At 53.1% G+C, this 17,128-nt stretch overlaps 1 protein-coding gene across 1 annotated transcript in view; it reads right to left on the minus strand.

The window, feature by feature from the left end:
* Nucleotides 1-17,128, minus strand: part of LOXHD1 (lipoxygenase homology PLAT domains 1) — a 315,455-nt gene that overhangs the window by 160,011 nt on the left and 138,316 nt on the right. The window contains exon 16 of the mRNA XM_065406719.1: nucleotides 16,820-16,906. Within this exon, the coding sequence (XP_065262791.1) occupies nucleotides 16,820-16,906 (87 nt within the window). The remainder of the gene's footprint in view (nucleotides 1-16,819; nucleotides 16,907-17,128) is intronic.

Below are 17,128 nucleotides of genomic sequence, written 5' to 3' on the forward strand. Positions count from 1 at the left end.
TTGTATGTGTAGAGGCCTGTAGGGGCAGTGTGCTGAGCCCCGAGCCCTGAGTAGGGGCTCCGCCCTGATTAGGGGGCGGAGCTTGGCTGATTAGGGGGCCTATAAAAGAGGCCTCCCAGCCGAGCAGCGGCCCTAGCAGCGAGCAGCGGCCCCCAGGAGCCGGCCAACAGGGCTGCTAACAGGGGAGTTTAAGTGGGAGTGAGTCTCATTGGAGGAGAAGTGCTTGTATGTGTAGAGGCCTGTAGGGGCAGTGTGCTGAGCCCCGAGCCCTGAGTAGGGGCTCCGCCCTGATTAGGGGGCGGAGCTTGGCTGATTAGGGGGCCTATAAAAGAGGCCTCCCAGCCGAGCAGCGGCCCTAGCAGCGAGCAGCGGCCCCCAGGAGCCGGCCAACAGGGCTGCTAACAGGGGAGTTTAAGTGGGAGTGAGTCTCATTGGAGGAGAAGTGCTTGTATGTGTAGAGGCCTGTAGGGGCAGTGTGCTGAGCCCCGAGCCCTGAGTAGGGGCTCCGCCCTGATTAGGGGGCGGAGCTTGGCTGATTAGGGGGCCTATAAAAGAGGCCTCCCAGCCGAGCAGCGGCCCTAGCAGCGAGCAGCGGCCCCCAGGAGCCGGCCAACAGGGCTGCTAACAGGGGAGTTTAAGTGGGAGTGAGTCTCATTGGAGGAGAAGTGCTTGTATGTGTAGAGGCCTGTAGGGGCAGTGTGCTGAGCCCCGAGCCCTGAGTAGGGGCTCCGCCCTGATTAGGGGGCGGAGCTTGGCTGATTAGGGGGCCTATAAAAGAGGCCTCCCAGCCGAGCAGCGGCCCTAGCAGCGAGCAGCGGCCCCCAGGAGCCGGCCAACAGGGCTGCTAACAGGGGAGTTTAAGTGGGAGTGAGTCTCATTGGAGGAGAAGTGCTTGTATGTGTAGAGGCCTGTAGGGGCAGTGTGCTGAGCCCCGAGCCCTGAGTAGGGGCTCCGCCCTGATTAGGGGGCGGAGCTTGGCTGATTAGGGGGCCTATAAAAGAGGCCTCCCAGCCGAGCAGCGGCCCTAGCAGCGAGCAGCGGCCCCCAGGAGCCGGCCAACAGGGCTGCTAACAGGGGAGTTTAAGTGGGAGTGAGTCTCATTGGAGGAGAAGTGCTTGTATGTGTAGAGGCCTGTAGGGGCAGTGTGCTGAGCCCCGAGCCCTGAGTAGGGGCTCCGCCCTGATTAGGGGGCGGAGCTTGGCTGATTAGGGGGCCTATAAAAGAGGCCTCCCAGCCGAGCAGCGGCCCTAGCAGCGAGCAGCGGCCCCCAGGAGCCGGCCAACAGGGCTGCTAACAGGGGAGTTTAAGTGGGAGTGAGTCTCATTGGAGGAGAAGTGCTTGTATGTGTAGAGGCCTGTAGGGGCAGTGTGCTGAGCCCCGAGCCCTGAGTAGGGGCTCCGCCCTGATTAGGGGGCGGAGCTTGGCTGATTAGGGGGCCTATAAAAGAGGCCTCCCAGCCGAGCAGCGGCCCTAGCAGCGAGCAGCGGCCCCCAGGAGCCGGCCAACAGGGCTGCTAACAGGGGAGTTTAAGTGGGAGTGAGTCTCATTGGAGGAGAAGTGCTTGTATGTGTAGAGGCCTGTAGGGGCAGTGTGCTGAGCCCCGAGCCCTGAGTAGGGGCTCCGCCCTGATTAGGGGGCGGAGCTTGGCTGATTAGGGGGCCTATAAAAGAGGCCTCCCAGCCGAGCAGCGGCCCTAGCAGCGAGCAGCGGCCCCCAGGAGCCGGCCAACAGGGCTGCTAACAGGGGAGTTTAAGTGGGAGTGAGTCTCATTGGAGGAGAAGTGCTTGTATGTGTAGAGGCCTGTAGGGGCAGTGTGCTGAGCCCCGAGCCCTGAGTAGGGGCTCCGCCCTGATTAGGGGGCGGAGCTTGGCTGATTAGGGGGCCTATAAAAGAGGCCTCCCAGCCGAGCAGCGGCCCTAGCAGCGAGCAGCGGCCCCCAGGAGCCGGCCAACAGGGCTGCTAACAGGGGAGTTTAAGTGGGAGTGAGTCTCATTGGAGGAGAAGTGCTTGTATGTGTAGAGGCCTGTAGGGGCAGTGTGCTGAGCCCCGAGCCCTGAGTAGGGGCTCCGCCCTGATTAGGGGGCGGAGCTTGGCTGATTAGGGGGCCTATAAAAGAGGCCTCCCAGCCGAGCAGCGGCCCTAGCAGCGAGCAGCGGCCCCCAGGAGCCGGCCAACAGGGCTGCTAACAGGGGAGTTTAAGTGGGAGTGAGTCTCATTGGAGGAGAAGTGCTTGTATGTGTAGAGGCCTGTAGGGGCAGTGTGCTGAGCCCCGAGCCCTGAGTAGGGGCTCCGCCCTGATTAGGGGGCGGAGCTTGGCTGATTAGGGGGCCTATAAAAGAGGCCTCCCAGCCGAGCAGCGGCCCTAGCAGCGAGCAGCGGCCCCCAGGAGCCGGCCAACAGGGCTGCTAACAGGGGAGTTTAAGTGGGAGTGAGTCTCATTGGAGGAGAAGTGCTTGTATGTGTAGAGGCCTGTAGGGGCAGTGTGCTGAGCCCCGAGCCCTGAGTAGGGGCTCCGCCCTGATTAGGGGGCGGAGCTTGGCTGATTAGGGGGCCTATAAAAGAGGCCTCCCAGCCGAGCAGCGGCCCTAGCAGCGAGCAGCGGCCCCCAGGAGCCGGCCAACAGGGCTGCTAACAGGGGAGTTTAAGTGGGAGTGAGTCTCATTGGAGGAGAAGTGCTTGTATGTGTAGAGGCCTGTAGGGGCAGTGTGCTGAGCCCCGAGCCCTGAGTAGGGGCTCCGCCCTGATTAGGGGGCGGAGCTTGGCTGATTAGGGGGCCTATAAAAGAGGCCTCCCAGCCGAGCAGCGGCCCTAGCAGCGAGCAGCGGCCCCCAGGAGCCGGCCAACAGGGCTGCTAACAGGGGAGTTTAAGTGGGAGTGAGTCTCATTGGAGGAGAAGTGCTTGTATGTGTAGAGGCCTGTAGGGGCAGTGTGCTGAGCCCCGAGCCCTGAGTAGGGGCTCCGCCCTGATTAGGGGGCGGAGCTTGGCTGATTAGGGGGCCTATAAAAGAGGCCTCCCAGCCGAGCAGCGGCCCTAGCAGCGAGCAGCGGCCCCCAGGAGCCGGCCAACAGGGCTGCTAACAGGGGAGTTTAAGTGGGAGTGAGTCTCATTGGAGGAGAAGTGCTTGTATGTGTAGAGGCCTGTAGGGGCAGTGTGCTGAGCCCCGAGCCCTGAGTAGGGGCTCCGCCCTGATTAGGGGGCGGAGCTTGGCTGATTAGGGGGCCTATAAAAGAGGCCTCCCAGCCGAGCAGCGGCCCTAGCAGCGAGCAGCGGCCCCCAGGAGCCGGCCAACAGGGCTGCTAACAGGGGAGTTTAAGTGGGAGTGAGTCTCATTGGAGGAGAAGTGCTTGTATGTGTAGAGGCCTGTAGGGGCAGTGTGCTGAGCCCCGAGCCCTGAGTAGGGGCTCCGCCCTGATTAGGGGGCGGAGCTTGGCTGATTAGGGGGCCTATAAAAGAGGCCTCCCAGCCGAGCAGCGGCCCTAGCAGCGAGCAGCGGCCCCCAGGAGCCGGCCAACAGGGCTGCTAACAGGGGAGTTTAAGTGGGAGTGAGTCTCATTGGAGGAGAAGTGCTTGTATGTGTAGAGGCCTGTAGGGGCAGTGTGCTGAGCCCCGAGCCCTGAGTAGGGGCTCCGCCCTGATTAGGGGGCGGAGCTTGGCTGATTAGGGGGCCTATAAAAGAGGCCTCCCAGCCGAGCAGCGGCCCTAGCAGCGAGCAGCGGCCCCCAGGAGCCGGCCAACAGGGCTGCTAACAGGGGAGTTTAAGTGGGAGTGAGTCTCATTGGAGGAGAAGTGCTTGTATGTGTAGAGGCCTGTAGGGGCAGTGTGCTGAGCCCCGAGCCCTGAGTAGGGGCTCCGCCCTGATTAGGGGGCGGAGCTTGGCTGATTAGGGGGCCTATAAAAGAGGCCTCCCAGCCGAGCAGCGGCCCTAGCAGCGAGCAGCGGCCCCCAGGAGCCGGCCAACAGGGCTGCTAACAGGGGAGTTTAAGTGGGAGTGAGTCTCATTGGAGGAGAAGTGCTTGTATGTGTAGAGGCCTGTAGGGGCAGTGTGCTGAGCCCCGAGCCCTGAGTAGGGGCTCCGCCCTGATTAGGGGGCGGAGCTTGGCTGATTAGGGGGCCTATAAAAGAGGCCTCCCAGCCGAGCAGCGGCCCTAGCAGCGAGCAGCGGCCCCCAGGAGCCGGCCAACAGGGCTGCTAACAGGGGAGTTTAAGTGGGAGTGAGTCTCATTGGAGGAGAAGTGCTTGTATGTGTAGAGGCCTGTAGGGGCAGTGTGCTGAGCCCCGAGCCCTGAGTAGGGGCTCCGCCCTGATTAGGGGGCGGAGCTTGGCTGATTAGGGGGCCTATAAAAGAGGCCTCCCAGCCGAGCAGCGGCCCTAGCAGCGAGCAGCGGCCCCCAGGAGCCGGCCAACAGGGCTGCTAACAGGGGAGTTTAAGTGGGAGTGAGTCTCATTGGAGGAGAAGTGCTTGTATGTGTAGAGGCCTGTAGGGGCAGTGTGCTGAGCCCCGAGCCCTGAGTAGGGGCTCCGCCCTGATTAGGGGGCGGAGCTTGGCTGATTAGGGGGCCTATAAAAGAGGCCTCCCAGCCGAGCAGCGGCCCTAGCAGCGAGCAGCGGCCCCCAGGAGCCGGCCAACAGGGCTGCTAACAGGGGAGTTTAAGTGGGAGTGAGTCTCATTGGAGGAGAAGTGCTTGTATGTGTAGAGGCCTGTAGGGGCAGTGTGCTGAGCCCCGAGCCCTGAGTAGGGGCTCCGCCCTGATTAGGGGGCGGAGCTTGGCTGATTAGGGGGCCTATAAAAGAGGCCTCCCAGCCGAGCAGCGGCCCTAGCAGCGAGCAGCGGCCCCCAGGAGCCGGCCAACAGGGCTGCTAACAGGGGAGTTTAAGTGGGAGTGAGTCTCATTGGAGGAGAAGTGCTTGTATGTGTAGAGGCCTGTAGGGGCAGTGTGCTGAGCCCCGAGCCCTGAGTAGGGGCTCCGCCCTGATTAGGGGGCGGAGCTTGGCTGATTAGGGGGCCTATAAAAGAGGCCTCCCAGCCGAGCAGCGGCCCTAGCAGCGAGCAGCGGCCCCCAGGAGCCGGCCAACAGGGCTGCTAACAGGGGAGTTTAAGTGGGAGTGAGTCTCATTGGAGGAGAAGTGCTTGTATGTGTAGAGGCCTGTAGGGGCAGTGTGCTGAGCCCCGAGCCCTGAGTAGGGGCTCCGCCCTGATTAGGGGGCGGAGCTTGGCTGATTAGGGGGCCTATAAAAGAGGCCTCCCAGCCGAGCAGCGGCCCTAGCAGCGAGCAGCGGCCCCCAGGAGCCGGCCAACAGGGCTGCTAACAGGGGAGTTTAAGTGGGAGTGAGTCTCATTGGAGGAGAAGTGCTTGTATGTGTAGAGGCCTGTAGGGGCAGTGTGCTGAGCCCCGAGCCCTGAGTAGGGGCTCCGCCCTGATTAGGGGGCGGAGCTTGGCTGATTAGGGGGCCTATAAAAGAGGCCTCCCAGCCGAGCAGCGGCCCTAGCAGCGAGCAGCGGCCCCCAGGAGCCGGCCAACAGGGCTGCTAACAGGGGAGTTTAAGTGGGAGTGAGTCTCATTGGAGGAGAAGTGCTTGTATGTGTAGAGGCCTGTAGGGGCAGTGTGCTGAGCCCCGAGCCCTGAGTAGGGGCTCCGCCCTGATTAGGGGGCGGAGCTTGGCTGATTAGGGGGCCTATAAAAGAGGCCTCCCAGCCGAGCAGCGGCCCTAGCAGCGAGCAGCGGCCCCCAGGAGCCGGCCAACAGGGCTGCTAACAGGGGAGTTTAAGTGGGAGTGAGTCTCATTGGAGGAGAAGTGCTTGTATGTGTAGAGGCCTGTAGGGGCAGTGTGCTGAGCCCCGAGCCCTGAGTAGGGGCTCCGCCCTGATTAGGGGGCGGAGCTTGGCTGATTAGGGGGCCTATAAAAGAGGCCTCCCAGCCGAGCAGCGGCCCCCAGGAGCCGGCCAACAGGGCTGCTAACAGGGGAGTTTAAGTGGGAGTTTACAGGGGGAGGTGGAAGGGGAGGCAGGTGTGCTCTGTTCCCTCAGAGGCTGCAGGCAGAGACCACAGCAGCCATGAGCCAGGCAGCAGGGGACACAATGCAGATGAAAGCATGTAGCAGCTGCGGTATGTATATAGTCCTAGCAGGTGCACCTGATCAGAGGTATGTCTGTATGAAATGCCGCCTACTTGCCCTGTTAGAGGAAAAGGTTCGGGGGTTGGAGATGCAGGTAGAGACCCTGGTAGAGTTTAGAAGGGGGTTTGAGCAGCTAATGGAGCAAAGGCAAGGGGTGGCTGAAGGGGCATGCTCAGGGGTGCAGGTGGAAGCGGGGGCTATGGTCTGTGAGGGGGGAATGTCGGGGGGAGAACAAGAGCAGTGGAAGCATGTGACCGTGAGAAGCAGGCCAAGGAAAAGGAGGGCTAGTGAGGGGGAAATAGAACTCAGGAACAGGTTTGGGTGTTTGGCTAACAAGGAGGGGACGCAGCAGGTGGTACCTGATGGTGGGAGGCAGAGGAAGAAAAGAAGGGCAGCTAGTCCAATACACAGGGGGGAAGAGTTGATGGAAGTAGCATCAACACTTGGCCCCGGGAGGATTCAGGATGGCAATAGGGGGACTATAAGGGAAAATAGAGACAGACAGGAGTTACGGCCGCAGGGAACAGGGGATAGATTGGTAGATTGCGCTGCCCCCAGGCAAAGGCAGGTTTATGTGATTGGGGACTCCTTACTGAGGAGGTTAGACAGGCCTGTGACCAGGGCGGACCCGGAAAACAGAAGGGTGTGCTGTCTGCCGGGCGCTAAGATACGGGATGTGGACCTGCGGTTGAAAAGGATCCTAAAAGGAGCGGGTAAGAACCCCTTGATCATCCTTCATGTAGGAACGAATGACACGGCTAGGTTCTCGCTAGAGAGAATCAAGGGAGATTATGCCAGGCTGGGGAAGACGCTTAAGGAAGTCGAGGCTCAGATTATCTTCAGTGGGATTCTGCCTGTTCCTAGAGAAGGACAGCAAAGGGCAGACAGGATTGTGAGGATAAATAGCTGGCTAAGGGAGTGGTGCTATAAGGAGGGCTTTGGGATGTATGGCCACTGGGAGGCTTTCGGGGACAGACAGCTGTTCTCGCGGGATGGACTTCACCTGAGTAGGGAAGGAAATAGACTTCTGGGAGGGAGGCTGGCTCATCTCATCAAAAGGGCTTTAAACTAGGAACTTGGGGGAGACGGTTGGGAGATGTCCAGTTGATCTCCACGCCAGATTCCAACACTGAAAAAGAGGGCGAGGAGAAAAGCACAGATATAGGTAGGGGTAGGGAATTGGACATAAGAAGGAGGGGGCAGATGGACACTACTGGGTCCGTACCAAAGTGCATAACTAATGGGAGAATGGATAGACAGCATATGGTAAGATGTTTATACACCAATGCGAGAAGCCTAGGTAACAAAATGGAGGAATTGGAGCTCCTGGTCCAAGAAATGAAACCTGATATCGTAGGAATAACCGAAACGTGGTGGAATGGTAGTCATGACTGGAGTACAGGTATGGAAGGGTATGTGCTGTTTAGGAATGACCGGAAAAAAGGTAAAGGTGGGGGTGTGGCATTGTATGTCAATAATGAGCTAAAATGTAAAGAAATAATAAGTGATGGAATGGATAAGACGGAGTCTGTCTGGGCAACGATTACACTGGGTAAAAGAACTACTAGAGCCTCCCCTGAGATACTGCTTGGGGTGTGCTATAGACCGCCGGGATCTAGCCTGGATGCGGACAGAGAACTATTTAATGTTTTTAAGGAAGTAAAAACTAATAAGAGCTGTGTGATCATGGGGGACTTTAACTTCCCAGACATAGATTGGGGAACAAATGCTAGTAACAATAATAGGGCTCAGATGTTTCTAGACGTGCTAGCAGATGAATTCCTTCATCAAGTAGTAGCTGAACCGACGAGGGGGGATGCCATTTTAGATTTGGTGCTGGTGAGTAGTGAGGACCTCGTTGAGGAAATGGTTGTAGGGGACAACCTTGGCTCGAGTGACCATGAGCTAATTTGGTTTAAACTAAATGGAAGGGTTAACAGAAATAAAACTATGACTGTGACTAAGGTTTACGATTTCAAAAAGGCCAACTTTAATAAATTAAGGCAACTACTTAGGGAAGTGGATTGGGCTAACATACTTAGAGAGCTAAAGGCAGATGAGGCCTGGGATTATTTCAAGCTGAAGTTGCACGAGCTGTCCGAGGCCTGTATCCCGAGAAAGGGGAAACGGTCAGTAGGCAGGGGAATTAGACCCAGCTGGATGAGCGGGCGTCTCAAAGGGGCGATTAAGAAAAAACAGAAAGCGTACAAAGAATGGAAGAGAGGAGAGATCGGCAAAGAAACCTACCTTATTGAGGTCAGAGCATGTAGGGATGCGGTGAGAAAGGCCAAAAGCCGTGTAGAGTTGGACCTCGCGAGGGGAATTAAATCCAATAGTAAGAGGTTTTATAGCCATATAAATAGGAAGAAAACAAAGAAAGAGGAAGTGGGGCCACTGAAGCTTGCAGATGGAGTGGAGATTAAGGACAATCTAAGCATGGCACAATATCTAAATGAATATTTTGCATCGGTGTTTAACAAGGCTAATGAAGGGCTTAGGAATAGAGGGAGCGGGACAGAGGGGAATAAAGGAGGGGCAATTGACATTAAAGTATCAGAGGTGGAAGCCAAACTTGACCAGCTAAATGGGACTAAATCGGGTGGACCGGATGATCTTCATCCTAGAATATTGAAGGAGCTGGCGCGAGAAATTGCAAGCCCCTTGGCGATAATTTTTAATAAATCTGTAAACTCGGGGGAGGTACCGATGGACTGGAAAATAGCTAATGTGGTTCCTATTTTCAAGAAGGGGATAAAAAGTGACCCGGGTAACTACAGGCCTGTTAGTTTAACTTCTGTAGTATGCAAGGTCTTGGAAAAAATCTTGAAGGAAAAAGTAGTTAAGGACCTTGAGGTGAATGGCAATTGGGACAAATTACAACATGGGTTTACGAAAGGAAGATCGTGCCAAACCAACTTGATCTCCTTTTTTGAGAAAGTAACAGACCTTCTAGATAAAGGAAATGCGGTGGATCTAATTTACCTAGATTTTAGTAAAGCGTTTGATACTGTGCCGCACGAGGAATTACTGGTTAAATTAGAAAAGATGGGGATCGATATGAAAATCCAGAGGTGGATAAAGAACTGGTTAAAGGGAAGACTGCAGCGGGTAGTACTGAAAGGGGAACTGTCGGGTTGGAGGGAGGTCACCAGTGGGGTTCCTCAAGGTTCGGTTTTGGGTCCGATTTTATTTAATCTATTCGTTACTGACCTCGGAACCGAATGTAGGAGTGGGCTGATAAAGTTTGCGGATGACACAAAGTTGGGAGGTATTGCCAATTCGGAGAAGGATCGGGATATTTTGCAGGGAGACTTGGATGACCTTGTAAATTGGAGTAACAATAATAGGATGAGATTCAATAGTGGGAAGTGTAAGGTGATGCATTTAGGGATGACTAACAAGAATTTTAGTTATAAGTTAGGGACGCATAGGTTGGAAGTGACGGAGGAGGAGAAGGACCTCGGAGTCCTGGTTGATCGCAAGATGACTATGAGTCGGCAATGTGACGTGGCTGTGAAAAAAGCTAATGCGATCTTGGGATGCGTTAGGCGAGGTATTTCTAGTAGGGACAGGGAGGTGCTGCTTCCGTTATACAAGGCGCTGGTGAGACCTCATTTGGAGTACTGTGTGCAGTTCTGGTCTCCTATGTTTAAAAAGGATGAACTCAAACTGGAACGGGTACAGAGAAGGGCCACTAGGATGATCCGAGGAATGGAAAACCTTTCCTATGAAAGGAGACTCGAGGAGCTCGGTTTGTTTAGCCTAACCAAAAGAAGGCTGAGGGGGGATATGATTGCTCTCTTTAAATATATCAAAGGGATTAATACCAAGGAGGGAGAGGAATTATTTCAGCTTAGTAGTAATGTGGATACGAGAACGAATGGATATAAACTGGCCGTGGGGAAGTTTAGGCTTGAAATTAGACGAAGGTTTCTGACCGTCAGAGGGGTAAAATTTTGGAACAGCCTTCCGAGGGAAACGGTGGGGGCAAAGGACCTCTCTGGCTTCAAGATTAGGCTTGATAAGTTTATGGAGGGAATGGTTTGATGGGATAATGTGATTTTAGTCAAATAGGCATTAACGGGCCATCGCGGGTAAAATGAGAGTCCGGCTGTAGAATCTTGCCTGTATGCTCGGGGTTCTGCTGATCGCCATATTTGGGGTCGGGAAGGAATTTTCCTCCAGGGTAGATTGGCAGAGGCCCTGGAGGTTTTTCGCCTTCCTCCGCAGCATAGGGCAGGGGTCGCAGGCTGGAAGATTCTGTTGTGGGTGAGTCAGCTTTTGTGGCCTGCATCATGCGGGAGGTCAGACTAGATGACCATATTGGTCCCTTCTGACCTTAAAGTCTATGAGTCTATGAGTCTATGGCGGGAAAACATAGCTAAAACATGGCTCCCATCATCTCAGAGCTCTTCATCTTCCCTCCCAAGCCCTCCCTGCTTTCTCCTTTCTCAATCACCACAGACAACTCCACCATTCTGCCTGCCGCTCATGCCTGTAACCTGGGTGTCATCTTCAAGTAGGACCTCTCATTAAGTCCTCATATCCAGGCTATGTCTAAATCTTGCTGATTCTTTCAGCATAACATTGCTAAAATACGGCCTTTCCTGTCCTTCCACAACAGCTAAAGTTCTTGTCCAGGCTCTCATCATATTGTGTCATGATTACTGCAACAGCCCTTTCTCTGACCTGGACAAATGTAATCTTGCCATGTTCATATCCATTCAGAATGTTGCTGCAAAGATCATTTTCCTAGCCCATCACTTTGACATTGTCACCCTCTCTTGGCATCCCTCCACTGGCTCCCCCTTCTCTATCACATCAAACATAAGCTACTTGTTTTCATGTTCTGTGACTTTTATGACCTGAACTCACCCTACCTATCATCTCTCATCCAGTATCGAAAGTTTGACTCCCGCCTCCAATCAGCCCATGATGCCAGCCTCCATCGCCCATTTGTTACATTGTCAAACAAGCACCTTTGTGCTTTCTCCAGAACTTCCTCCCCTCCCCCCACTTGGGAGGAGCTTCAAAACCTCCTTAAAACTCTCCTTTGCTGTAAGGCCTACACAAAACTTGACAACAATTAGGTGGCTGGTGTGCTGAAACCACTGCCTACCACGCTGACTAATACTGCCTCCTTGTTTCCTTGTACTCCCCCTTTGTCTGTCTGTATCCATCTGTTGTCTCACGTCTTTTATTTAGACTTAGACTGTAAGCTCTGTTTTTGTGTTCTGTGTTTGTACAGCACCTGGCGCAATGGGGTCCTGGTCCATGAGTGGGGCTTGTAGGTGCTACAGCAATACAAATAAATAAATAATAATAATCAACATATTCGTTCCACTATTTTGGGGGGAGGGTAAAGGGGGTTAGTTAGGAGGGGATCCGCTAAACAGAAAGAAAAGGAAAGGAAGGGGGCAAAGGGAATGGGGCAGAGGAGGAGAGAGTAAGGGGGACAGATGTGGACTAGAGCTGAGGTCAAGGGACTGTGAGGGAGGGGGGGAAGGTTGGAACAACCAGCCAATTAGCACAGGGAGGAGAAAGTCCAGTTAAAACTGCTCTGACTGTCTAAGATCCAGAGGTCCCTGCTTTGGCTGCTTCTGGCCCTCCCAGCTAGAATCTTTGGTTGGCTGCTCTCTGCAATCTTTCCCCAAGGCCAGATGGCACAGGGGAAGGAGGCACTATCTGCATACTAGTCCTATTGCTACTATGATGCCACAAGCCTGGAAAAGATCATATCCTGGATAAAAAGTAGCAGGCTCACATTCAACCTGGCAAGACCAAAGTGACCAGGTCAATAGGGTTAAACACTTTGAAGAACATGCTGGGAGACTGTCCTCATCTTCCATTGCAGGCGTACACCCCTTCATCCCTGTTCATCAGAATGTGATCTGGGACCTTGGGTCTTGTTTCACACATCACAATACCCTAGAGGATCACATAGCATCAGTGACAAAAACAATTTTTCCCCATGTCCAGCTTGCTAAGAAATGCCTCCCCTTCCTCACAGACAAGGACATCACCATGGCAATCTACGCATTTGTCACCTCCAGGCCTGGTTACTGCAATTCACCTGTACCTGAACTTGAAGACAAAAACAACACAAAGGCTCCAGCTTGTATAAAATGTAGAGGCCTGGCTTCTCCATGGACTAGGCCACTGTGCTCCAGTCCCTCCACGGGCTCGCAGTCTGTTTCCACTTCCAGTTCAGGACCTTGATCATTATTAGTAGTTTAGGTCCCAGTTATATTAGAGACTGCATCATCATCTATAAACGGCCAAGACAGCTGCACTCTACTGAGAGAATGCAGATCACAAAGCCAGGAAGAAGTGTGAGAGAGCTGGAAATACGGTGTTCTTGGTCAAGGGAAACAGCTATGGAACAAACTACCAGAGAAGACTGGACACCCAGAATCTGAACACGCTGCAAGACTTCTCTGTTTGATAAAGACTGACCAGAATGACAGTTATAACAACAATCCCCATGTGAAAAAATCCTCAACCTTCCACCCTCCCTGCAAAAAGTTACCCGACACAGATCTTCCTATTAGGGAATAGGAGGAGCTGGAAACTCCATGAACTCCAGTATGGACCTTGCCATCCCAATTAATTTGACTTTGGAGGCACTCAGATACTACAGTGATGGATGCCCGTATGAAACCCTACAGTAGAAAGTTTCAGGGGTGCTGCCAACTTCATACATGCTGAGTTGAGTGGTGCTATGGTGAAGCAACATGCCAGAACCAGTCACGGTAACACACAGACTCTGGGGCAGAAGCCAGGATAGACATCTCAGCTCCACTAAATGTAGAAATGGTCACATGAAAAATGGTCCCACCAGCTCTAGTGAATCCTGGTGACCTCCAGATTCCTTCTGGTGCTCCACAAAGAGGCTGCATTTGTGGCTTGTGCTCCAAAGAACGGCACACCAAGATAAATCTATTGTGGGAACATGTCATTTCCCGGAGTCCAATAATTATCTTCAGGCAACTAGCTGAGGGTCCTCTGGAATCCCATAAATTCCCCATGGCGTGTTCCTTGCCCTTGTGATGGAGAACTGAATACATAACTTTCCAGAACCCATTCTAAACATTCCTAGCTTCCCACTGGGGTTACTCAAGAGCTCCCTCACTTAAATGAGGGAGTGTCCTGGAGGGAGCAAGACAAGACCATTCCATCTGATATAAAGACGATATATTCCCACACCAGCCCCACTTATTGCTTGCAACAGGCAGGGAAGGGAGTGAATGGAGTCCTCTGAGAGCGACAAAGTGGGGATTCCTCCTCAGTAGGGCATCATCCCCCCCTTCAGGAGAAAAAGCGACAGCAAGCGAAGGCTCACAAAGCACGAATAATTCTGGATGTATCTTCAGAGCTAGCATGCATCTGTAACATGTCACAATTTACTAGCTCAACTAGAACCTGCCTATGCTTGTACAGCTTCCTCGGTGTGAAAGAGGGCAGAGTCCAGCCCAATTGCATCAGAGATACTAAAGAATAAACAATGTGACCTTATTAAATGGTAAATGGCGAATCACTGTTCTTTACGGCTGTAGCATGAAATGAATGTTTTCTTAGGCACAATCTTCCAAGTGATCCAGAGCTGGTCTGGTGGCCTAGTGACAGCATGCTGCATTTTTCGGCTGATAGAATAAAGCTTAGGGATGAACTCCATGCCTCCAGACCTAGGGAAAGGCTGACAGCATCATAATCAGTGTCAAAGTAATGGAGAAACAAACTAGACCCTTCTTCGCAAGAACATTTTCCTGCTGGCTAAGTAACAAAGAGAACTGGTGCTGGCTGAGCAAGAGAAATAAGAAATGAGTAAAGATTTTTCCGTAGGTTATCGTTTATCCCCCCAGACAGGACAGGGGTGCCCCCTACAGCAGAGTCTCCACTGTTTCCTTCACTGAAGATGTAAATGACTGAAGCATGGGGCTTCCAGCATTATCCGTTGGGAGACTGCGTCACACTCTCCCAGACCTGGCTATTAGGAATCTTTTTCTCTTTACAATCAGCCAAAACAGGCTGGGAAGGCACTTGCTTGCTGGTCCTGCTGCATAAGATAATGTGTCTGAGAGCCCCAGGAAAGCACATCTATACAGCAGGCAAGGGGGGAAATATAGTTGTCTGTGTAAGACGGGGAGAAAGGATGTACCCTTCAGGCACTGAAGTCCAGGCTGTTGGCTGCTGCCATTTTCCATCCCTCTCATCTCCTGCAGTGACTGCACTCGACGGGAATATTAGACCGCTGGCCTCCTGCCCCCATTACTATTCCTTGTGTAACCCCCCAGGAGATTACCTAGATTCCTGGGGCTCTGTCTGCTGGCAGCTCAGGGAGAGGCACACTGTCCCTGGTAGGGAGGGGGAGCCAAGGCAGACTCAGTTTGCCCGGCAACCAATAGGGAGTGAGATGCCCCTCCCAGGGAGTTCAGGAAAGGGGAGAAGCCATTTTTTGAGTCAGTCTGGAGCCAGCCAGGGCAAGGGCAGGACTGGCTGTGTGTGGAGCTGGTGAGTCCCAGGCCTGCATGCAGGGTTCCCCCTGAGAACAGGCCTCTAGAGACCTGAAAGCAAGATCCCTCAGCTGGGCTTTTCCCTCTCCACTGTTGACTCCCAGTTTGTAGAGTTTTGTTGGGAAACGTCCCCAGCCAGGCTGAGTTAGCCCTCCAGCTCCCTAGGTGAGACCAGTCACCACATGGTCAGCTCTGCTCTGTCTGCTAAGCCAGGACTGCTGCCTGCTCTGTGTGTGTGTCTGGACGCTGGGCTAGGAGGCTACAGTTTGGATTTTAGTACAGTTGTGTAATCTGCACCTTGAGCCCTGCACCCCTTTGTGGTGAGGCGAAATCCTGGGACCGAAGCAGCCTGATTCCTGCCTGAAGAGGATCCCTGCCAGCAGAGATCAGCCCCTCTGCAGTGACTGAGGAGTCCAGAGTCATCTCTGAACCTGAGGATCATTCATGGAGTTTGTGAGTGCACCATCTTTTAGTTAGTCAGTCAGGGAATTTGTTTTGGGGACCCCCTACTCCCTGAACTGTGTCCTCAAGCCAGGGAGTGAGGGTTTGGGGATTTTATAACCTGCTGCATATTAAACCTGTGGAGGGATTTACCACCTTCTCCTACTTGTGAGTCCTTTGGGCTGTACTGAACCCCGTCAGCCACACTGCTAGACCACTGCAGAGAAGAATTTTGTGGTCATAGGTCATCAAGGGCCCCAACAAAGTAAAGTCACAGGTTTTATCAGAGTGGGCACCAGTGACCCTAAAAATAGTGTTTTACCCTGCTATGTTATATTTGTCTCCTATTTAATATAATTATTGTGTTGAATATATTATATGTGTTTGTGTTATTTCTTGGAAGTCTCCAACTATCTGGCAAGTAAGTGGGGATTACCCTGTGGTTAAAGTTTTCCTCCCAAGCTGTACTGGTTGGTGAGCCTCCAGGAAGGAGTGAGGGGGGTGGAGGCACCACCAAATAAATTCATAGGAAAAAATAAAGAAGATACCCCCTGCTGAGTGGGTGGCGGGATCCAGAAGAACTCAGACCTGTCCATCAAAACCTGTCAGCAGATTGGCATTAAAGAAGGTAACCGGGTGGAGAGGGGCGCTACACTTTTGACAGTAAATGCTACAAGAGCGGGCTGATCTACACACCTTCCTTTCCACACTTGCTACCCAACGTGTCATCTTCATGAAGCATCAGGAGACCCAAATCCACCCTGAAATCTTAGTCCCCTGCAACGAAGACTGGGCTAGCTTCTAGTCCTCAGACTGGCTAGTGATAGAAGAATTATGTGTGAAATCCAGGACCTCTGACTTGGCGGGAATTAGGATCCATTGCCGATCAGTTGGGAGGCCTTAGGATTCTGACACACCCATACACAATGTTCTCCTTGCTTTGAACACCTTACTCCAGGGTCTCAGAATCAGGGCCAATATTCCCCAAGTGGAGGAAGACTGCATAAGACTCAGTGTGGGGACAATCAATGGGCTGAGCTGTTCACTGCTGGGCAATGAGGGGCACTCCTTTCTACCCTCCCGCCGTCAGGATCTGAGCACAGCACCAAAACTTCCTCGGTAATAAGCTCAGATTAAACAAAGGACTTGGAAACAGTTCCCATTTCTGAGGGTAAGTTTTCTTGCAACCCGACAGTTGGGCTGAATACTGTGGGGGGTGGGGGTGGGGAACTGACATGGAGCTGAGAGGTGAAGGAATCCTCTCCCAAAGCCCATGAAACACCAATAGGAGTCACTCTCTAGCTACTACTGCAGTGTAAAGGTTATGGTATCTCCTGCAGCACCTGCACCCCTACTCAGACGGGGACAATATTCAGTGGGCCTTTGTAGCAGCCTATCCACCAGCCATGCTCCCTCTTCTCCCTTGGTATCCCCCACAGCTGGGTTAGACAAAGGTGTGCAGGGATGCCCCAGTGGAGCTGTGCTCTGGAATATGCAGAGCGTGTGCACCTTCCATGCAGACTCTCCAGATCCTGATCCTCACCGTTGCACAGCAGAACCACACTCTTGTAAATGGAGATGCCAATTCAGACTCCTAATACCAGACCATTGCATACTGAAAGCAACTGCTAGCTCATTAACGCAGCATATTTGTAATATGTCTCTTGTCTTGGTGACAAGAGAGGATGACTTGCCCCATTGAAAGCGTACTTGGCTTTTTCAGGTGCAATCTGCCTTTCCATCATCTCACCTTGTCTAGATGCCAGCCAGCAAAAGGGCTCCTCTTCTCATGCCATATCCGGAGCTTATAAAATGTGCCCAGATCAGGGAGCTCAATCTACATAAACAAACACAAACATACCCAAAATGACACATTACATAACTCAGCAAGGCACATACATTGCTCTTAAAGCCTCCTGAAATCCACAGCTTCCAATGAGGGTCAAAAGGAGGAAGAACAGGGGCTGAGAATGAGTTCTGCTAGAAAGGTAACATTCCCTACACCGCAAAGACAGTTTGATGAATTTACTTTCATGATAAATAACGTAAGGTCAGAATC

The sequence above is a fragment of the Emys orbicularis genome, chromosome 6 (assembly GCF_028017835.1).
Source record: "Emys orbicularis isolate rEmyOrb1 chromosome 6, rEmyOrb1.hap1, whole genome shotgun sequence".
Lineage (NCBI taxonomy): Eukaryota > Metazoa > Chordata > Testudines > Emydidae > Emys > Emys orbicularis.